Below are 22,309 nucleotides of genomic sequence, written 5' to 3' on the forward strand. Positions count from 1 at the left end.
TTCGGGAACGGGATTTGTTGAGATCTCGTTTAATTTATCGAATGGGGATTTTTGGGATGCCGACGATGATTTCGTGGGCGAGAAAAATTTTGATGGAAAACCTTGCGCTTTCGCTGAGAATTCTAGTGAGTTCTGGTGGAGATTGTGTCTACGTCAATTCAATTAAGAATTATGCAGTGGGCCCTCGTATTTTCAATTGAATATTTGTTTATAACATAATTAGTTATTAAATTTGATTATAAAGAATTGTTATAAACAGATATCCACATTAAATATAATATATATTACTATAATTAGTTATAATTGTAATAATTATAACTAATTATAACATGATTAATTATTAATTTTGTTTACAACTAATTGTTATAATTAGTTATAAACAAATATCCATTCTGTTGGATTTTCCTCATTTGTTCTCTAGGATTTCGCCATGAGAAACAAAATAAAAATGCAGAATTTCTGTAGAAAAATCTAAACAAATGGAATTTTTAAATCGACTTCTGATAAACCTTCAGGAGAATTCTTGCAGAGCTCCGAAAGAAATTGAATAGAATTTCCCCGAGAAAGCGCTGGGTTTTCCAATTAAAATTCATTATTTTGATAAATGATTCAATCCTGAGCTGTTAATTTCGGTATTCGTTATGCTCACACATTTATTGATCTTTACAATCCGAAATCATCCACCCAACTGGTCGTACTGCTGAAAGAAGAGTCACAAGTCTTTCCTGATTTTTATTCCCCGCTAAATATTTGTACAGGCCATCACTTCGTTGATACGCAATGGGCTTCCAATTGGTATTCACAGCGTGATCCAACGAGTTGCGGATGGATCACTGAAGGATAACCAACATTGTTTCAATTTTAAATTCAAGAGCGCAGTTGAGTTTCGTCATTGGTGACCTGAGCTCGAAGTGGTGAAACGAGATAAATCGAGATGAGTTTTTGACAATTATTTCTTGAGCTCAGAGAGATATCAAAATCTCCCGGAGGATCTTTCCACAGGGAAAAACGAGATGCTGCGATCTCTGTTCGATTCGGAAATATTTATCGAAGTGACTGTCAAATAAAAATGATTTAATTCGCAACAATCCACTGTTTACTCAACTTCATCTCAATTTTTTAAATAAACACCCCCAAATCTCCTAGTAATATCGAGGCTCTCATGCCAACCTTCTTCTAAATCCCAATTTCCCCCACAAAAATTCTCCATCAGCCAAAAACTCAAATCAATAATATCCCCCCCCCAAAAAAAATGATCAAAGTTTCTTCATAATTTAACTCAACAGCATCAGTTGACTCACTACGTCCATTAAAATTCTCCACTCCCCCCCGTCTCCCCAACTCCCCAATTAGAAAAAATAAGGTAAAACTTATCTACAAAATAATTCCCCCCCCCCGGCCTCCAAATGTTTCCATCCATAGAAAAAATCTCGATAAAAATATTCTTATCAAATTCGTGGTAAATCATTCCTCCCAAGTTTATCTCCATCAGTAGTTTAAAAAATCCTAACGTTTCACACCCTTTTTACAATTTGTTCATGAGAATTATAAACATCTCCTGACGCCATACAATCAGTTAATTATCTTTAAATTACATAACTACTATTTCAGCTATTCTCACATTAATCTGTTGTGTCAAGCAATAAGTATTGACGTTCATCAACCGAAGAATGAACAGTGAATTCCCCTCGTCGCAGTCCGTCAATTACCTAAGAATCATCAGAATGCAGTGGAATAACGAATTTTGGGCCGAATGGGGATCGATAGGTGACGCCAACGTCTGAGAACACTTTGTTGGGAAGTGCGAGGTTGCAGAGGTAGAGTCTGCCATTGTCAGGGCTGTGAGACAGTGGTAGTGCCCCTAGAAGGCTGAACTTCGAGGAGATTCCAGGTGTTCCAGCAGAAGGTGGCTCGATAGCCAGGACTGGAGCTCTGTTTCCCTTCACCCACTTGGCAACAGAGGGAACGACCCTGGGGGAGTCCTCCTCGCAGAGGGCGACGAGTATCAAGTCCACCACCGAAGCCAATTTGTCTATTCTCGTCTCGACTTTATTCCCAGTCATCTTGTAGAGGGAGAGCTCCTGGAGGAGGGACACGTTCTCTGAGTTCTCGATGTAGACGACTGTCTTCACCCCGTGGGAGGAGAGCTGGCGTGCGCAGTTGACACCAGCAGCTCCGGAACGGTGGGGCCCACAGAGGGCCACCACTGTCGGCCACTGGTGGGCGTTCTTCGGGTTCAGCCGGTGGGCTCCACCCAGGAGCTGGAGAGTTATCTCGGCTCCTGCACGACCCAAGAGCTCCACCTGGGGATTTGATTTTTCAGAGTTGATTTTTTCAGTTGTTGGGTTTTCTGAATTATCTGGTGAATGAACGATGGAAATGAGATGCATGACCTGTAGTTTTGAAGCTCGAGAAAATATCTTGGAAATGAACCTCAATTTTTTGGATTTCACTCTACCAATGCCGAGATATTCAAAATTATGTACAAGTAATTCAGAAGAAAAACAAATTTTCACTGGAATCAACTTGTAAAGAGTTTTTGCTGGATATCTGGAGATCTGAAGGAGATAGCGAAAATTTTATGGGGACCTTTTTTGGAGAGCACATCGAGGGCTACAAAAAAGATTTTTACTAAATTTTCGCTATCTCCAGTGGATTCAAAGATATTCAGGGGAAAAGATTTGAGGATTTTTGAGTAGCTGAATAACCGAGGGAAAAACCGTGTTCTTTGATTCCTAACATCTCACTGTCTTTCCCAGAGTGAAATCCGGTGATTTACAAAATGACATCAAAGTAACGTCATTAAAAGAACGAAACATTGCAGATGAAAAAAAACAACTCCCAGATTGTCATCATCATCATCAATTGAAATAAACCCTTGACTCACCCGTCGTTCCCAGCTGACCCCCAGCCTGTCAGCAGCCCCAATGAGCTGCCTGTGCAGCTCCAGTGTGATGCTAGGAATCACCAATCCATCATCAGTCACATATTCTCTCTCACCACTGTGAGGCACGACAATCTGCCTCAGAGTCGTGGGTTTCGACACAAGAATATTCTCGTCATGTCGATACTTCCCTCGACTATTCTCCGACTGTCTCAGGACGTCTGGCTTCGAGGAGTTGATCTCCTGCCAGAGAGCCTCCTTGTTGAAAAGTGCGAGATTCTTCTCAAAATCAAAGTCCTGATTGAGGGACTGATCGATGGGAGTTCCAAACGCCTGTTCATCCCTCTCCTGCCACTTCTGCCTCTGCGTTCTCCTCTGGTTGGCCTTGGCATTCGACTCAATCGTCATTTTTCCGTTCGTCACCTCGGGAATGGGAATTGGATCCGTCGCTTTTTTCGAGTGGGAACTGGCTGGTGGCACTGAGGAGGGAATGCACTCGGAGACTGATCTGTTGGCTCGCTTCGCTATCGGCCTCTTCACTGTTACTTTGCTCGACATCTGGACCTCTTTGGCGCCTGCCTCCTCCGTGGAGATTATCTCCAAGTTCTCGATGTCCTTCGCGTTGATTACCACCTGGGGCGAGGGGTGCGGCACACCGTCTCTGAAGGCCTTTGAAATCGTCACTGTCTGACGGTTGAAATCCGATATCTGGCCCTGGTAGGTGCCCAGGTCGTCCACACATTTTATGGAGACCATGCAGCCCACGAATTGTTCCGACATCTCGAGGGGTTAATTTGTTCTTCTGGAAGGATAAGAAGGCGGATTGGTCGATGGAGGGACAAATTTGGTGGAATGAAAAATCTATTTATTTTTTTCAAAAAATTCTTTGGGCAATTTTTCGTGGTTTCTACATTTTTCTGTAAACAAATATCTAATTAATCTAATCTAATAAAAATAAGTAAATGATTAATCTAATTAAATATTTAATTAGATATTAATTAGATATTTAATTAATTGGTTCTTCTGGAAGAATACGAACGCGGATCGACTGACGAAAGGAAAAATTGGTGGAATAGAAAATCTTTTTTTTTTTAAGAAACTTCTTGGGCGTAAATTTTTCAAGTTTTTCCATTTTTCTGTAAACAAATATCTACTATAAATTTTAATCCATCAAAATTTTCAATAGCATTGACACAAAAAACAAAAAGAATCTTTCCATAAAATTCTCATTGTTGTCATCTTTGTACATTTTGATTTGTTTGTAGAAATCAATGAAGTTCGCCCCTGCGGAGATCAATTTTGTTATTTGACTTGATCAATTTTTATCATTTAGACGTAATAGATTCCTCATTTCGAATCTAATGACCGCAGCGGCCAAAAACTACAGAACAATTTCAAAATTCAGTCAAAATCTTCTCCACAACATAAAATTCTAATAGAATTCTTGTAGAGTTCAATAGAATTTCTTAGGAAAAGTACTAGATTTTTCTGTCATATTTTTGGACATCTTCATACTAAATTTTATTTAAAAAACGTACTGTTGAGCTGAACCTCCAGAATATCAAAATCCCCATCAAAATATTCATGAAAAAAATCCTCGAAACAACAATAATATAATTCAACAACAATAACCTCCAAAATAATCTGTGAATACTGGATACAATGAATGGTTCAACCCCTCAAAATCAATTAAAAAAATATATTCTGTTGGGATGACCCTCCAGAATGGAAGGAATTGTCAACCTCAAGAGCTAGAGGATTCGCCCCCTGAATTTTCATACCTCTAGCTTCAATCCCGAATGAACCTCGCCGACAAGCTTCTTTTATCTCTCCGGATGTCAACCGTTGTTCACGAAACTCCCGACGCAGCTTTGATCATCATTCTCATTGATAAAAACTGGAAATTCTGTTTGGAGCAGTTGGAGTATCGTTCACTGCGAGGTTATGGACAACTCACAATTTTTTTGCTCCAAAAACCGACGGGTTTTCATGAACGAAGCGATTGGACGATTCTTTCACCGAAGGGGAAAAATTGTTCCTGGAAAAATCGGCGTGACTGTCCTGCGACAATTGAACGAGCGCTGAACAGTCTCCTGAGATATTTGTGAATTAATTTTCAACTGTAATTTTCATTCTTCAGCGGTTCATCGTCATTTTGCGGAAATTGTTTCGACGTTTGGTTCGTTTCGATTGGCCGTAATCTCTGGGATCCAGTCTAAACATGTTTGCTGGTGGCCAATAGCAGCCGAGGGAATTCAAAACTCCGTAACCGTTCCCCCGAGAAACCGTCAAGTCCTCGCGATCAGTGCGAGACGTTTTATTTTGCGAGGGAGAATGTGCGTCCTCGGGTTTGTGTCGCCTTTCGTCCGAATTTTCATTGAATTTTGATTATTTTTGGGTGACAGACAGCTGTGATGATGAGTGAAACAATTGGCGATGTCTCGAGGGTGAGATTAACATGAATTATTACTAGAAAATGGGATTTGACAATGAAATTCAGGTAGAAGTGGGGACGAGGAAGGCTCGAGACGACATCAATCTTCTTGCACGGGGGATATCTCCTGAATGAACGATCCGGTTTGGACGAGTCAGGGCTCATTTTGATGGCATTTTTTCACTCTTCAAAATGAGTCCTCATTTTTGGCATTTCACTCAGCCAATCTCGAGATATTGACAGTTAAAGATCCTCCGTTTACATTCGTTCAGAAGAAAGAAGGGGAAATGAGTTGTTTTTGATTGTCAATAACTCGAGACTGGCTGAGTGAAATTCAATAATTTTTTTTTGCATTCCAAAGAACTTTTTTCAGGCTTTGATATGAGCCTCGAGTCATCCAAATCCCATAATTTGGTCAGGAGATATTACCGATTCAATGGGGTCAATATTTTCTCCTGCCCCAGTTAGTTTTAATTGATAATCGGTTTTTTCGGAATATCTCGAAATCTAAGGGAGATAGAGGAAATTCTGTAATAACCTTTTTTGTAGCCCTTGAAATTCTCCACAAAAAAGGTCTTCACAGGAATTCCCCTATCTCCTCTAGATTTCGAGAAATTCGAGAAATTCGAGAAAAACTGCTCCAAGCCCTCAATTACGAAATAATTTTTTGTTCAGAATGAGCGACTGTTGGATTCCATTCGTCCTTCTGAAGGCGCAGTCCTTCGAAATGAAATGTCATATCTCTATGGAAGAGACCCCAGTATCCTGGCATACAGCCAGCGTCCAGGGCCATCAGCCCAGTGTAAGAAGAATCTCTCCTCCGACTACGAGATCGAGGAGTCAATGTGCCCTGAGGGTGCCTCCCTGGGGTCTGAGTCCCTGTCCTCGCAGACTGTCAAAGTCTATCTACGCCTCAAGCCCTTCCCAAGGAAGATCAAGCTGTCAGATGAGCAGGAAGCTGCTTATGAGATCATAAATTGCACTACTCTGCTCACAAGAATTCCATGCCTCGACAGCACAACGATTTCACTGAAGAAAAATTGTCAGGTGGACACTGTTTGCAGAAAATTCACGTTCACAGAGACCTTTGGCCCTGGGACTTCGCAGTTGACGTTGTTCGAAAGGGTCATCCAGCCACAGATGGTGGAATTCTTTGGGGGACAGAATTGCATTGCTATGACCTATGGTAAGACGAGAAAAATTATTAAGAAAATGATTTTATAGGTATTCTTAAATTTTTAATGGGTTTCAAATGGGGAATTATCTTGATAATAAAGCATATATTTTCTGTCGACGATTTAATCATTTTTATTAATGAAATAATTCTATTTTTAAATTGATAAAAAACGATTTGGTCTCTTTAAAATTTATTAATTCAATTTCTCCGCAAGTTTCAACAAATTATTTACCTGATGATGAAATCTGTAATGTGGAACTGTTGTCCCGAAATCTCTCAAAACGTAAACAATTCAAAAAAAATATTAAAACATGAAAAATCCGTTGAAAAAAACAACTATTAATACTAAATTATTGATCTCTTGTAATTGTTAGTATAAAAACAAATTGAATCTTTGTATGATATTAATCATTAATATATTAATTCTGTGGTTGAATTGAGTTGCATTACATTGTCTGTGACAAGCCAGAAAATTTCGGCTGATTCCTAAAAAATAGTAATTTCACAAAAATTATTTGCTATTTTGTAGTTAAAAATTTCGGTGGAAATATCGTAGTTGAAATGTCGCCTATTTGAAAAGACGCGACCGTGTAAACTAGTTGATTTTGGGTCTGAACGAAAATAATACCGATTAGTCACTAAATTGCTCATTAAATTCGATCTTTCCAGGTACGACAAACTCAGGCAAATCCCACACCCTCCAGGGATCGACCTCCTGCCCAGGAATAATCCCCAGAAGCCTCGAGTACGTCTTCTCCAACATAAACCCAAAGACATCCCCCTGTTACAAGCCACTCCACAACTGCGACGTGATAAGTCTCAGTGCGAGTGAGCGTTTGGCAGAGATCGACGCAAAAACCAAGATATTGTCCTCGATAATCGGCGAGAAGCACCAGTACATAAACGCCTACAAACAAATGCAGAAGCTCCTGGAGGAGGAGTCCCCCCAGCGACCGAGTGAGGCGTCAGATGCCCAGTACCTGGTCTGGGTCTCCTTCGCCGAGATCTACAACGAAGTTATTTACGATCTGCTGTCCAACGAGGCCCAGAGACGGAGAACGCCCCTCAAACTAGCCACTGACAACCACGGGAGGGCCTTCATCAAGGGGCTCAAGACAGTCTGCGTTAATTCAGGGTCTGAGGCTTATCAAGTACTTATGGCTGGCCAGTGCAATCTCAAAGTCGCTGCCACAGCTCTCAATGCCAGGAGCTCAAGATCTCACTGCATTTTCACAATTACATTGCTCCAATTTTACGGTGAAAATAAACCTGAGTCTGTGGAAATTAGCAGGTTCTCCTTCTGCGACCTGGCGGGCTCGGAGCGCCTGAAGAAGACGCTGAACGTGGGGGACCGCCTCCGGGAGGCCCAGAACATCAACACCAGCCTCCTAGTGCTGGGTCGCTGCCTGAAGTCCATCTACGAGGGTCAACTGGTGAAGCAGCGTCACGAGCACATCGGCCCCTTCCGCGAATCCAAGCTGACGCGCCTCTTCCAGCAGGCCCTGTCAGGCAAAGAGCCCCTGGCCCTGATCGTCAACGTGAACCCCCTCCCCAACCTCTACGAGGAGACCCAGAACGTCCTGAACTTCGCAGCAATAGCGAAGAAGATAATAATCCAGCCGAAGAAAGAGAAACGCCGAAGATCCCGCACGAGGTTCTCCCTGGTGGTGGCGCAGAGTGCGAAGACAGCAACAGACTGGGAGGACACAGACCTGGAGATAATAACCGAGCAGTCGTCGCTGGAGGCAGAGGAGAGCGAGAGCAACTTCTCCTTCCTCCAAGAGGACTACGACGAACTGCTGGCTGAGAACGAGCGCCTCAAGCACGAGAACGCAGCCCTGAAGGCCTCCAACATAAAAAGAGACATTCAAATCCGCGAGGAGATGGCCAACTCGTACTCTGAGATGATGGACAAGCTGGAGAGGGACTACAAGGCGAAGATGCAGGACATGGAGGACCAGCAGGAGGACCTGCTGGAGTGGCAGTTGTCCCGGCTGAGGGCGTACTACGAGAAGAAGCTCGCCTGCAACAAGCGAAAGAGATCTGACGACGACGACGAGGAGGAGGAGGATGAGGCGAGCATCAAAGAGCTGGAGGCACAGGTCTCCAAGCTGTCGTCGGAGGTGACGAGCCTCAAGGGGACGATAAAGGACCTCCGCAGGGGGAAGGAGAGCCTCGAGGGGGAGAAGAACACCCTGATATACGAGTCCAGCCTCCTCAAGGACGAGTTGAAGAGTGTGAAGGCCCTCCTGGCGTCGATGGAGGCCGACGTGACCAAGGGTGAGGCCAACGTCTTCGTGGTTGAGCTGAAGGAGCAGCTGAGTGCAGCCAGGGAGAAGATAAAGTACCTGAAGGACATGCTCAACAACGCCAAGATCGACCACATAACCATCGAGGAGGACTACCGAGCTGAGGAGGGGGCGCTCGCCCAACTGAAGGCCAAGTACGCCGATCAGACTGAGAGGTGTCAGGACCTCGAGAAGGAGCTGGAGGATGCCAATGCCCTGCTGAGGGTGGAGGTCCAGGTGAAGGAGGAACTCGAGAATCAGCTCGAGAGGGAGATCCAGTTGAGAGCCCAAGCTGAGAAGCAACTGAAGATGCTGAAGGGGGAGATGAACAGCACGAAGACCTTCATCAAGCAGGAGATGCTGTCTCCAACGATGGAGGACTCCAGCGAGGCGTCACAGAGCCGAGAGGTCTTCCTGGAGTTCAGGGATATTCCGGTGGAGAATCACGATCAGTCGGGCGTGGTCGAGGGCCTCAAGAGGGAGATTCAGCTGCTGGAGGAGGAGAGGAACTCCTTGAGTGAGAAATTGTCCCAGAGTGTTGGCGAAGTGGACTCTCTGAGGGAAGACTTGAGGTCAGCGAAGGAGAGGCTCGACGAGATCACTGTGCAATTGGCGCAGATGAAGACCTCACGACTGTCGAGTGCCGAAATCATATGTGATGATGGTGACACGAAGCAGGAGGGAAATGCAGAGGTTTCTCCTGGGGTTGATCAGGTCATCCAGACGAGCTTCTCAGCACCTGTGAACGAGCACAAGTCCCTGCAGACTACATTAAATGGGACTGAGGAGCTGGGGGAAGTTCAGAAGGAGCTTGAAGACCTGAAAAATCGGTACGAAGCACTCAAATCCCAGCATGAGGACCAGGTGTCGAGAATCCAGGAGTTGACTGACGAATTGGCCACTGCCAGGGGGAATTTGGAGGCTCGGGACGATCAGGAGAGAAAACTCGTCGAGGAGATCCAGCAGTTGCAGCTTAGGCTGAGTGAAACATCGAGGGAAAAGGAGGATCTCTCGAGGCAGGTCGAGCAGCTCCAGAAAGCCCCGGAGGACTTGGAGGCCGAGCTCAGAGAGCACGAGAAGAACCTGGGATTACTGGAGATAAAAATGGAGGACTTGCAGAAGTCCGAGGAGGTGAGGACCGAAGAGTCCAGGAAACTGAAGGAGGAGCTGGCCTCGTGTGAATCTGAATACAACGCCCAGATTTTAGAGCTCAAGGAGAAACTCACGAGCCTCGAGGCCAGGAGTTCAGAGAATAATCGAGCCCTGGAGGAGCGTGTGGAGAGGATCCAGCAGCTGGAGGCCAGGCTCGAGCAGATGGAGCGCCTGGAGAACGAGATTTCTGAAGCCAATGCCCTGGTATTGAAGTGCCAGTCAGAGAAGACTCAACTGGAGATTGAAGTCAAGAAGAATGAAGAGAAAATTTCCCAGCTGACGTCGCAGCTCGAGCAGTCGACGCTGGCAGGAAGGGACAAGGACGACGAGATTGTGAGGCTGCAGAAGGAGGTGAAGTCCCACATCACGAAGATTGCTGATGTCAGCGGTGATGCTGACAATGAGAAAGCTCACAAGAGGGTCATACAGGAGTTGAGTGAGACTCGAGAGTCCCTGGAGCGTTACAAAAAGCTGAATGAAGAGCTGGAGACGAAGGTGAGGAACCTGGTGGAGAGTCGAAACGAAAATTACGAGCAGACCCAGAATATTATTGCGAGTCTTCAGCAGAATATCTTGGAGCAAAAGGCGGAGATCAAAGACCTGAAGACGACCAATGCCAGTATCATAACGAGTCTGGATGAGAAAGAAGTGGCGATGGAGAATTTCAAGAGGAATCGAGACGAGATGATCGCCAAGTACGAGGTTTTGGTGAAGAATCTGCAGGAGGACCTCGAGAGGGAGAAGAGGGAGGTCATGAGGTTCCAGGAGCTGTTCAGCAGGCAGGCACTGACCCCTCGGGAGAAGGAGGACAGCTCCATGAAGTTCAGGGCTCCCTCGGACGATCGAACTGCCTTGAAGCAGAGGGAGAACAAGGGCAGGGATGACAACACCTCTGACGAGGTGTCACCCAAGTCCTCCAGCTCGAGACGACCGCGAAGGGGGAGGAAGGCCGCTGTGCCCGAGACGTCTAATGATGAGAACGATATCCCGGTGATTGAACTGTCGGGGTCTGAGTCGAAGAGAACTACCAGGAAAACTGCTGCCGCCACTGCTGCACCTCCCAGCGAGAAACGGCCTGGCAGGAGGAAGAAACTTTTTAATCCCGATCAGAGTCTTGTGGATATTACTCCTGAGGAGGTAGGATTCACTGGTTTATTGGTCACTTCAGTTCATTTCGTTCTTCATTTTTATGGCACCCTGATTTTAATTATTAATTGAAATAATAATTGAATTGAGAGGTTTTTATTATACGAAATCCACAAATCATTGTTTACAATTATTAATTCTTGACTGAAACTAAAAGGCATTTTCAGTAAAAATTGAGATCTTAAGGAAAAATGAGTGAAAATATTTTCATCATCAAATATTTGATTATTATCATTTTAATCTTTTATATCAAATTGTATTTAGTTTTTTGTCTGAATGAGGGAGGGAATATTTTGGAAATTTATGGCACCCTGATTTTAATTATCAATTGAAATAATAATTGAATTGAAAGGCTTTTATTATACGAAATCCACAAACCGTTGTTTACAATTATTAATTCTTGACTGAAACTAAAAGGCATTTTCAGTAAAAATTGAGATCTTAAGGAAAAATGAGTGAAAATATTTTCATCATCAAATATTTGATTATTATCATTTTAATCTTTTATATCAAATTGTATTTAGTTTTTTGTCTGAATGAGGGAGGGAATATTTTGGAAATTTATGGCACCCTGATTTCAATGATTAATTAAAATAATGATTGAATTGAGAGGTTTTTATTATACAAAATCCACGAACATTGTTTACAATTATTAATTCTCGACTGAAACTAAAAGGCATTTTCAGTAAAAATTGAGATCTTAAGGAAAAATGAGTGAAAATATTCTTATCATCAAATATTGGATTATTATCATTCGAACATTTTATATCAAATTGGCTGGAGTTTTGTCTGAATGAAGGAGGGAATATTTTAGAAATTTTAATGTTTTCAGGTAACACCTTCCCCTGCATCGACTCGTTCAATGAGAGCCCGAAGGAAGTGATTCCGCAATCAAATTTATTGTTCCACGAAATTTGCTTAATGTTTTTTATAATCTGAGATAGTTTTAAGAATTGTACGCACCATCATTGTAAAGATATGTTGTAAAAAGTTTTTCATTTTTATATGTTCATTGTAACTCGTAAATTAATCGAATAAACCATCAAGATTCTATACCTGAGTAGGAGAGTGTAAGAGAGTGGAACGCCTCTCTCTTCTCATGCTTTTCTTATTTCTGCAAAAAAAAATTGCAAATTATTTAATGGCAAGGACCAGGGCAAGGCCGACGCCTTTTTATTTGTAGGAATCTGCCAAGTCATGGTAGAAAAACCGATTTTTTGTAGATTTTTCTTAGCCGATGGCTATTTTCATGAGAAGAGAACGATCGAGGGAGGTCCAAGGCAGAGATTTTGAGTACAAAAACGTACTTTTGTTGCGTAATTTTCGTAAAAACTTGTTTATGATGATGGGGTTGTATCCAGGAGGTAACATGTCCTTTACAGGGCACCAATTGCAAGAGGGAAGTACTTTTACGAGTCAGCAGATGATGTAGAATGTTTCCATACCATTATTATTTATTTATATCCATTTATTTATATTTTATGGCTTTTTATAAGGGAGGGTAGGGTAAAATGGACACTTGACTTTTTTAAAAATATTCATAACTCCGAAACCGATTTATCAATTGTGCTCAGTCTAAGCTCATCACAAAGAGGAATCATTGTTTTTCAACTGAAAAATAAAATTATTCCATTTCATGAATAATTCAACACGTCATGAATATTTCAAAAAAAAGTCAAAAATGTCCGTTTTACCCTATCCTCCCCTACTTTTCACGTACAAAAATCCAAAAAACCACGGGAACCTGCAATACCGATAGGGGGGACCTCTAACCACGTAGTCCCCTCCACCTCTCCAAGATGGCACTGCGCTCCCCTCCCGCGCCCCTAAAATTCCATGACGGTTGGCGCGGTCTGTGCACTTGTGCTCTCACTCCCAAGAACTTCTAGTGTCTCCCTCCTCCCCCCTAATTCCACAGTTTGCCAGAGATGTATCGTGTGTGAGTCCCTCACGCAGGAGTCATTTCGAAAGATAAATCGTGAAAGGAGGATAAAAAACTCCAGTGCATCAAATAAATCGAAGTGAAGTGATTGAATACATTCGGTCGGATAAAGAAAAAATAGTGGCATGAATGATGCTGCGAGAGGTGAACAGTTGTGTGAATATTCAGTCCAAACGTGAGTACATGATTATTAAACTACTGGGTAAAATGAGAGAAAAAGGCTGTTTCAATGGTGAGAATTATTTTCCCCGGGTATAATGACGTTTTTCTCGTCAACCCCAAGCCTCTTATCCCCATAAACGAGTATGTGAACCTTTCACATGAACGTAAAACGGAACAGACGTGTCACCTCCAGGGCATTTACGAGTTTACATTGGACACATTGAGGATTTCTTTAGGATTTCCTCGCCTATTTTTCTCGGGGGGTTTTTTACTGTACTTTGTCGGGGAGTTGAGGCGGGTTCGAGGGCCCATTGATTCGTGTCTCGATAGAAAGTTGCATTCGCATGAGGTGCATGAATAGTCGTGGTATTTGTGATGTGGAGGAGCGAGAACACTCGGTGCAAGTTTTTTTTGTGAGATAGAGTGGATTTTCGGTGGGTGTAGGTCCTGCACACCTGTTCGACAGACAGCGTCTCTTATCGATCTTTTTTGATCGGGTGTCTGAGGGTTTTCGGGGTTTTAGGGGCTCGGGGTGGGGTGGAGTGGGTGGGGGATGGGGAGAGGGAAATTCATTATGGAAACAAACAGCTCAGGTTTTGGAGATTTTTTTGGTAAAAAACAATTCGGGTTTTTGTAAATTTCAGTAAATGAGATATTGACATTTCAAAAATAAAAGTATTCATTTTGCTCCAGCAGCTCCTACGTTGATAATGGGGGATTTTAAAGACAAATGCCAGGAAACATTTTTTGTTGATAGTTCAAGTCTTTTGATATGTTTTCTTAGAATCACTTGCTCGAGAGATAAATGGGGGATTTTAAAGACAACTGCCAAAAAATACTTTTTGTTGATTCTTTAATTCTTTTGATATGTTGTCTTAAAACCACTTGCACCAGAGATAAATGCAGAATTAATAGAAATGAAATATTGGAGTCGTGTCTCATTGAAAATTGAATTACGTTAACGTTAATAAACAATTTGGGTGTAGGAGCATTTTTTTTAGTAAGAACTAATTTGAGTTTTCGCAAATTTCGGTGAATGAGGTATTAACATTTCAAAAATCAAAGTATTAATTTTGTTCCAGGAGCTCCTACGTTGATAATGGGGGATTTTAAAGACAAATGCCAGGAAACATTTTTTGTTGATAGTTCAAGTCTTTTGATGTTTTCTTAAAATCACTTGCTCGAGAGATAAATGGGGGATTTTAAAGACAACTGCCAAAAAATACTTTTTGTTGATTCTTTAATTCTTTTGATATGTTGTCTTAAAATCACTTGCACCAGAGATAAATGCAGAATTAATATAAATAAAAAATTGGAGTCATGTCTCACTGAAAATTAAATTACGTTAACGTTAATAAACAATTTAGGTGTAGGAGCATTTTTTTAGTAAAAACTAATTTGAGTTTTCGCAAATTTCGGTGAATGAGGTATTAACATTTCAAAAATCAAAGTATTCATTTTGCCTCAAGAGCTCCTACGTGGATAATTGGGGATTTTAAAGACAACTGCCAAAAAATATTTTTTGTTGGTTCTTCAATTCTTTTGATATGTTCTCTCAAAACCACTTGCTCCCGAGATAAATGCAGGATTAGTAGAAATGACAAATTAGAGTCATGTCTCATTGAAAATTAAATTACGTTAGCAATGAGTAACTTTAGAGATAAATCTAATAAAAACATTTATATTGTGGTTTTAATTCTCTAAAAAAAATCTTGTTTTTAACTCCTAAAATCACTTGTTTTTTAAATTTCTCATTAACGATTGGTTTAAGAGGAAAATCATTTTCTGTTGGAACTTTAATTCCCCAGGAAAAACTCCTGACAATTTTTTCCAAAACCACTCGCTCATGAGATAAATACGAACGAAAGATTCATGAATTGGGGTGAATTTTCACGGTTGAAATTTGTTGTTCAGGGAATTGAAGGTGATAAAGAATGGCAACAAAAACTGAGGACTCAGTCTCTATGGACAACGCCACCGACGGTAATTCCCCTTCATCCTCCCCCAAATCAAAGCAGCTCTAGATTTGTATTTTTTCATTCTTCTAATTTTGGTAAACATAGAGAGAAAAATATAGGATTAATTTTTGCCTCGAATTTCAATCAGAAATTCAACAGCACATCTCCTTTTGCCACTTCGCTACGGATATTTTCAGCAGTTATATTTTTCTCTCGGTGTAATAGTCAAAATCGACTTGAACCGTTTTACCCCTTCGCTGCTGAAATATTCTCAAGTCATGAGCCTTCAGAAATCCCCTAAATTGAACTTTCCGGTTCCCATGTACGAAAAAATTTAATAGAAAAACCTATCGAATTCGATTTTTCTATATAACTTATTTTTTTCATATATTTTCAATAGAATTTGCTCGACTCAAATTTTCCAATTTTTTTAAATTCTGTTTTTCTTTTCTTCTCATCAAGAAAATCAAACGAAAAAACTTGGAAAATTTGAGCCGAGGAAATGCTAAAGAAAATATCTCAATAGAATAAGTTACATAGAAAAATTGAATTCTATTTTTTCTACTGAATATTTTCTCTTGAACATTTCACTAGAATCGGCCAAAAACTAATAGAACAGTTCAATAGAAATTCAATAGAATTTCCCAACGAATTCGATAGGTTTTTCTGTTAATTTTTTTCGTCCGTGGCCCCACAACCCTGAAAACGTTGTTTCCCACCAGGTGGAAGTGTGGACAAGGAAATACTGACAATAAGCGGTTCTGATAACTCAAGCCACCGTGTGCCACCCACGTACCTCTACAACACTGGTACCGACCAGTGTGGAATAAATTCCGATCATGACAGGCACAATCACTGTTACGATCAGACCACGGATGATCAGTTGGGACCATTGCCATCGAATTGGGAGAAGGCGTACACAGAAACTGGGGAAATTTACTTCATCGATCACAACACAGGCACCTCCCACTGGCTAGATCCGCGATTATCAAAATTCCAGAAGCGTTCCCTGGAGGAGTGCCTCGACGACGAGCTCCCCTACGGATGGGAGAAGATCGATGATCAGCTCTATGGTACTTACTTCATCGATCACGTCAATCGGAGGACGCAGTACGAGAACCCGGTGATCCAGGCGAAGAGGGCACAGCAGGGCCTCAATGACCGGAAGAGCCCCAGCTTCACGAGAAATCCCAAGAAGTTGAAGGGGCAGAGGATCAGGACGACTCTGCTGAAGAGCTCGAGGGGACTTGGGTTCACTATTGTCGGGGGTGACGATACGGTTGAGGAATTTCTCCAGATTAAGAGCGTTGTACCCAATGGTCCAGCCTGGCTCGATGGGAAATTGCAAACAGGTGAGACGTTTTCCTTTCGAAAATCACTGCACTGGTGAAAATTTGGGGTAAATTTTCCGTGCCAAATTCCTGAAATTTTTATCGCGTTCCAATTCCACTGAATTTTCAGGAAATCTTGTTCTTGAAAATTCAGAATTTCGTGGAAAAATCAACGGAACTGTAAATTTCCGTTCCATTTTTCCCTGAACATTAATGGAAAACCAGAAAATTCTGGTAGATATATTCTTGAATTTTCAGGAGAGTGACACTGCATGCGATTTAGGGAAAAAATAACAAAATTGAGGAATTCTGGTCTCTATGCCCCTTGAAATCCCGGAATTTTACTGAATTTTCAGTGAAAGTTGAAATTTCATGATTTAATTATTTTTCATTTCATTTCATTTTTATTTTATCGAGGGAAATTATTAAACAATCATTTGTTTCTATGTGATTTTAATGTTAAATGATTTGACCCTGTAATTGGCCTAGGCTGTTGGGTCTTTAATAAATAAATAGCAAATAACAAATAACAAATCAATAGTAAAAACCGAAAAGATCGGGTTCTGATCGTGACAGCTTCATAATTAAAAATGTTAAGTATCAGATTTTTCCTCTATTTTTCGATATAAAATCGCTAGTTAATTAAATCAATATTTATTTTCATTTTCATTTCATCAAGACCCAACAGCACATGACCAATTACAGGATCAAATAAAATACACATGAAGTATGATAATGAAATTAACAATATGCACAATTCAACATAATATTTTATACTGTTTATTCTACAGAAGGAAGGAATTTTTTTTCTAAATCATAAAATTGCCAACAAAAAACACTCCAGTGTCCAGCACTTGAATTTCAATTGACCCTTCAACCTTTTCTCTTGATTATCAATTAATCTTGTATAAAATTATCAAAAAATCTCATAAATAGAAGATGTCACACATTTATTCCTGAATGTCTGAACGAGAAATCGCATGCATGATGTTAATAATATTGACGTTGGTAATGCAGCTGTAGATCTACAGAGAGATGTTTTCAATCATGGACAATTATACATAGCTTTTTCGAGAGTTCGATCATGAGATCCATTGAAATTTTTCACAAGACAACACCGAAAAGACGCCAAAGTCAAAAATTATGTCCACAAAGAGTTATATCTTTGAATAAATGGTATATATATTTATGTCTGTACAAAAGGAACCGACTTGATCGTATTTAGTATCCGAGATATTCACGGTTTTCCATCGATAACGCCCGTACAATTAACATTAAATTATTCTCTGATCTTCGATACCAACATAATTCCCAACAGAACCCGTGTCGATCCTCAATTGAAGTTTTCCTAGATTTCGACGTATCTCCGACTGATTCTCTATGAAAATTTCCACCCCTCTATAATACGAAAAAATTCACGGATTTCCAAAAGAAGTTTTCACAATTTCCCACGAATTTCTCCTGAGTATTACCACCGAAATTTGTATACGTGATAGCATAACATATCCATAACCCATTGATTCAAATCAACTCGCAATAATAACGCGATGAATCACATAAAATGAATCACAGTGGCATGTACAAAACGTAAAAAAAGTCACACTACAAATAACCCCCTGAAAATCCTCCCCCCAATTCCAGGAGACGTTCTAGTATACGTCAACGACACCTGCGTGCTGGGCTTCACCCACAACGACATGGTGAACGTATTCAAATCGATAACAAGCGGTGAGACAGTCTCCCTGGAGGTGTGTCGGGGTTACCCCCTGCCGTTCGACCCCAACGACCCGAACACGGAGGTGGTGACAACGATAGCAGTGAGTCCCCCCGACGACAGCCACCAGGAGGTCCCCAGGAGTCTGCAGCAGCACCCCTCGGACCTGTTGCCAGAGGACCCAGCGCTCTACATGGACCTGGACCCCTCCCTGCAGCCGGACTCTCGCTTCGGTTTCCTGGACAGCTCATTCCTCCCAGTGCACAGCCACCAGAACGGCGAGAACCTGACGACAGCCTCAGTAAACTCAATGCCCGACCTCTGCATCTCCGACAAGATCACGACCATCAAAAGGCCCAGCAGCACTGACATTCTGCTGTCAGACCGAGCGGACTTCGACGATCCGAAGGACCCCTCAAAGCCAGAATTCCTGAGCATTTCGATCGTAAAAGGCGCCATGGGCTTCGGTTTCACAATAGCTGACTCCTCCCACGGTCAGAAGGTGAAGAAAATCCTGGATCGACACCGCTGCAAGAACCTGATGGAGGGAGACATCCTGGTGAACATCAACGACATCAACGTGAGGAGCATGTGTCACTCCGAGGTTGTCCAGGTCCTCAAGGACTGCCCCAGGAGCCAAGAGGCCCTCATCCACGTCCAGAGGACAATTGGAAAGGCCAAGGACAAGAAGGAGAAGAATCCCCAGGAGTTCTACAGGAGCAAAACCCCAACGGCCGACATTTACAGCACTCAATCGAAGACAATTGTGCCTAGCAGACCCAAGACGCCTCTCATTGACACGAGAAATTGCACGAAATCCCCAGCCGACTTCAGATCCGACTGGAGAAGTGATAACGACAATGATCTGAATCCAATGGATAACACCTGCAAGTATCCCGAGTACAATCACGACGTTTACTACAACGATCCTTACAAATCGAACATGGGGAAGATCACGGATAACTTTGGGAGGATGACGAGCATTGATGACGATCCCATGAGGCATGGCAGCAGGGACTGGCGTGGGAACGACAAGATGAGTTTGGGGGGCGATTTGTATCCCATCAGTGGTGGGGGACACGAGCAGATGGCCAAGCAGAATGGCGAGCCGCCCGATTATTACAAGGATCTTTACTCCGTCAGGATGCATCAGCAGTACTCGGTCCAGGATTATGCGGTCTATGGGATGGGGCAGGAGCAGAGCGTCGACACCGGGGAGATGTGGGACAAGAGGAAAGAGACCACCAGTTTTGAGCATGAACAACCACATTCCAGCTCGATATCTAGGTAATTATGCGGATTTACTGATTTTAATGATTTACTGATTTTTATTTATTTATTTATTTGTTTGTTTATTTATTTATTTGTTTCAACACGAACCCTACAGCCGAAGCCAATAACAGGATTCAATACAAACCAGATAAAGTGTCTGATATGAAATGATAAAATGACTTTACTGATTTGTTGGGGGATACACGTGTGAAGTTCGATAGGAAAACGTAGCGAATTCGATAGGAAATTCTATTGGAATTCTCTTATTTATTTTGTGGGTAATACGGTTGATGATTTAGGGGAAGGTGGGGAAAATGGACACTTTTGAATTTTTTTTTTAATGTTCTGACGTGCTGCATTGTTCTGGGTAATCATGAGCTAATCATTTTATTGGTTGTTGAATGGGTTTTTAGTCGTCGATAACTCTGCATTGGCAGAGTGAAATTCAACGAATGAAAGCTCGATTTCAAGGTATTTTCAGAATCCTTGAAATGAGCCAGGATTCATTGAAATCGGATCGTTTGTTCAAGAGATATTGAGGATTTCAGGAGAGCTATTTTTTTAAATTCTGTTGAGACCCTTCACTCCTGGCACTTTTCCATTAATCGTTATTTAATGATCATTTCCCAGGTATCCCCAGTACCCAAATGAAATGGTCTGCCCCACAATTCCCGATGTCGAGTGGATAGAGACCCTGGTGACCCTAGTTCGCCAAGACACTGGTTTTGGTTTCAGGATAGTAGGAGGAACCGAGGAGAGATCTCAGGTTGGTTGATCATAATTAAGGATGTACTACGCCCTTTCGGCCAAACTTCACGTTTTTTTATATTTTTCTGGCAAATTATTGATCGGATTGACGCGAAATAATATAACGTTTTTGCGTTTTATCATTATTGACTGACTCACGAAGTCTCACGGTAGTGCAATCATTTTCCTGCATTTTTTCTAAAACTTTTCGACAATTCACAAAACTTTAAAACTTTTCGGAAATTCACAAAACTTTAGAAAAAATGCAGGAAAATGACTGCACGATCATGAAATTTCGTGAGCCATTAAGTAATGATAAAACGCAAAAGCTGTATATTTGTTCACGTTAATCCCATCAATAATTTACCAGAAAAATTCAAAAAACATAGAATTTTTGCGAAAAGGGTGTAATACATCCCTAAGGGGAGACTACTACGAGTTCTAAAAGTCGTTGGTTATTGGAGTGAGACTTTTCATACGCTGAAGATCGATTATATAGACCTGAAAACGAATAATTAGTGCAAAAAAAAAATTTTTTATTGCTCGTTCGCCCGAAAACGCTTAAAATGCTAAAAGAAGCCCAGGGCCTCCAATTTTGAGCTACAAAAGATTTTTTTTTTCAAAATTTTCGGAAAAATGTGTGGAACAACAATTACGAGCCATTTTTTTGGAATTCCACTTCTACACAGCTGATTTCGTGTTTTTTCATATAAAAAAATTCACTATTTGTGTAAAAAAATACAAAAAAAGTAAATTTAGCCATGTAAGAGGCGAATTACAAAAAAACTAGCTCTTAATTGTTATTCCACATATTTTTCCGAAATTTTTGACAAAAAAAAATCCTCCGTAGCTCAAAAATTGGAGGCCCTGGACTGTTTTTGTCATTTTAAGAGTTTTCGGGNCAAAAAAACTAGCTCTTAATTGTTATTCCACATATTTTTCCGAAATTTTTGACAAAAAAAAATCCTCCGTAGCTCAAAAATTGGAGGCCCTGGACTGTTTTTGTCATTTTAAGAGTTTTCGGGCAAACGAACAATAAAAAAAAATTCTTTTTGCTTGATCTTCTACGTATGAAAAGTCTCACTCCAATAACCCACGACTTGAAACTCACAGTAGTCTCCCCTTAACCCTAGCCCCCCACCGCCAATCCTCAGTAATGAATTCGATTATAAATAATGGAACGACCAGCAGGTGTCCGTTGGCCACATCGTCCCAGGTGGAGCAGCCGACCTGGACAACAGACTGAACACCGGGGATTTGATAATGTCTGTCGATGGCGAGAGTGTCATGAACTCTTCCCATCACCACGTGGTCCAGCTGATGATCCAGGCGGCGCAGAATGGGAGGGTCACCCTGGGGATAAGAAGACGAATCAACGCCCAGGATCATCTCCAGGAGAATCTGCAGGGATCGTACGACAGGCAGATGAACCTCCAGTATCCTTACGACATCACTGTCACCAGGATGGAGAACGAGGGCTTTGGGTTCGTCATCATCTCGTCTGTCAACAAGGCTGGGTCCACCATTGGGCGGATCATCGAGGGCTCGCCTGCCGAGAGGTGTGCCAGGCTCAACGTTGGAGACCACATTCTGGCTGTTAATCACGTCGACATCACCAATGTCTGTCATAAGGACATCGTCAATTTAATCAAGGACTCTGGGTACTCCGTCACACTCACCATTGGCTATCCCATTGACGACTGCTGCAGCACCACTTCGATGTCCCAGAAGGTATCAGGGAAAAGTCAATCTAAGCGTTGTCGATCGATTAATTCATTAGCGAAGTGGTCAAACGGTTTGAGTCAATTTAGTCTTTGAGTTTTCCAGAAATATTTCCGAATTTAAGGGAGATAGCGAAATTTTCATAATAACCTTTTTTGTAGAGCGAAGTGAGGGCTATTAAAAAGGTTGTGAGGAAAATTTTGCTATCTCCCTTAGTTTTCGAGATATTCATTGAAAACTGGACAATAGCCAAAATCGAATTAAACCGTTTGATCACTTCGCTACTGAGTTGATGAGAATCTAGTCATCGTCAGGGGCATTTTTTTATTATCCAAATAGAAAAAAAAAAGGCCGTGACTATTCGCACCATTGCGTGAATC

At 41.7% G+C, this 22,309-nt stretch overlaps 3 protein-coding genes across 4 annotated transcripts; 2 read left to right on the forward strand and 1 right to left on the reverse strand.

Moving 5' to 3' along the window:
* Positions 1-636: 636 nt before the first annotated feature.
* Positions 637-4,837, reverse strand: LOC107046778 (enhancer of mRNA-decapping protein 3). Its single transcript, XM_015269485.1, has 3 exons — positions 4,666-4,837; positions 2,888-3,686; positions 637-2,303 (listed from the first exon to the last, which is right to left on the reverse strand). The coding sequence occupies exons 2-3, from the start codon at positions 3,662-3,664 to the stop codon at positions 1,710-1,712; spliced, it is 1,371 nt and encodes a 456-aa protein (XP_015124971.1). The 5' UTR covers positions 3,665-3,686; positions 4,666-4,837; the 3' UTR covers positions 637-1,709.
* A 50-nt stretch (positions 4,838-4,887) lies between these two features.
* On the forward strand, positions 4,888-12,141 carry LOC107046779 (kinesin-like protein KIF20A). Its single transcript, XM_015269486.2, has 4 exons — positions 4,888-5,331; positions 5,994-6,504; positions 7,165-11,072; positions 11,914-12,141. Exons 1-4 carry the CDS (start codon positions 5,299-5,301, stop codon positions 11,962-11,964), a joined length of 4,503 nt encoding a protein of 1,500 aa, XP_015124972.1. The 5' UTR covers positions 4,888-5,298; the 3' UTR covers positions 11,965-12,141.
* Positions 12,142-12,959: 818 nt separating this feature from the next.
* LOC107046775 (membrane-associated guanylate kinase, WW and PDZ domain-containing protein 1) lies at positions 12,960-21,938 on the forward strand (the record flags this gene model as incomplete). Of its 2 annotated transcripts, none has more annotated exon segments than XM_015269479.1 (6): positions 12,960-13,198; positions 15,100-15,168; positions 15,866-16,495; positions 18,116-19,475; positions 20,091-20,226; positions 21,396-21,938. In XM_015269479.1, coding segments are annotated over 5 exon segments (2,718 nt in total), but the record flags the coding sequence as incomplete, so codon positions are not given.
* Positions 21,939-22,309: the final 371 nt, after the last annotated feature.

Source organism: Diachasma alloeum, unplaced genomic scaffold, assembly GCF_001412515.2.
Source record: "Diachasma alloeum isolate Michigan unplaced genomic scaffold, Dall2.0 Dall_scaffold_01964, whole genome shotgun sequence".
Lineage (NCBI taxonomy): Eukaryota > Metazoa > Arthropoda > Insecta > Hymenoptera > Braconidae > Diachasma > Diachasma alloeum.

Bases quoted from the DNA above. Each gene is read 5' to 3' on its own strand.
- LOC107046779 (XM_015269486.2), top strand. From the start codon at position 5,299: ATGATGAGTGAAACAATTGGCGATGTCTCGAGG. The intron at 6,505-7,164 runs GTAAGACGAGAA...CGATCTTTCCAG, and splicing joins TTGCATTGCTATGACCTATG to GTACGACAAACTCAGGCAAA. The intron at 11,073-11,913 runs GTAGGATTCACT...TAATGTTTTCAG, and splicing joins TGGATATTACTCCTGAGGAG to GTAACACCTTCCCCTGCATC.
- LOC107046778 (XM_015269485.1), bottom strand. From the start codon at position 3,664: ATGTCGGAACAATTCGTGGGCTGCATGGTCTCCATAAAATGTGTGGAC. The intron at 2,304-2,887 runs GTGAGTCAAGGG...TCAAATCCCCAG, and splicing joins GGGTCAGCTGGGAACGACGG to GTGGAGCTCTTGGGTCGTGC.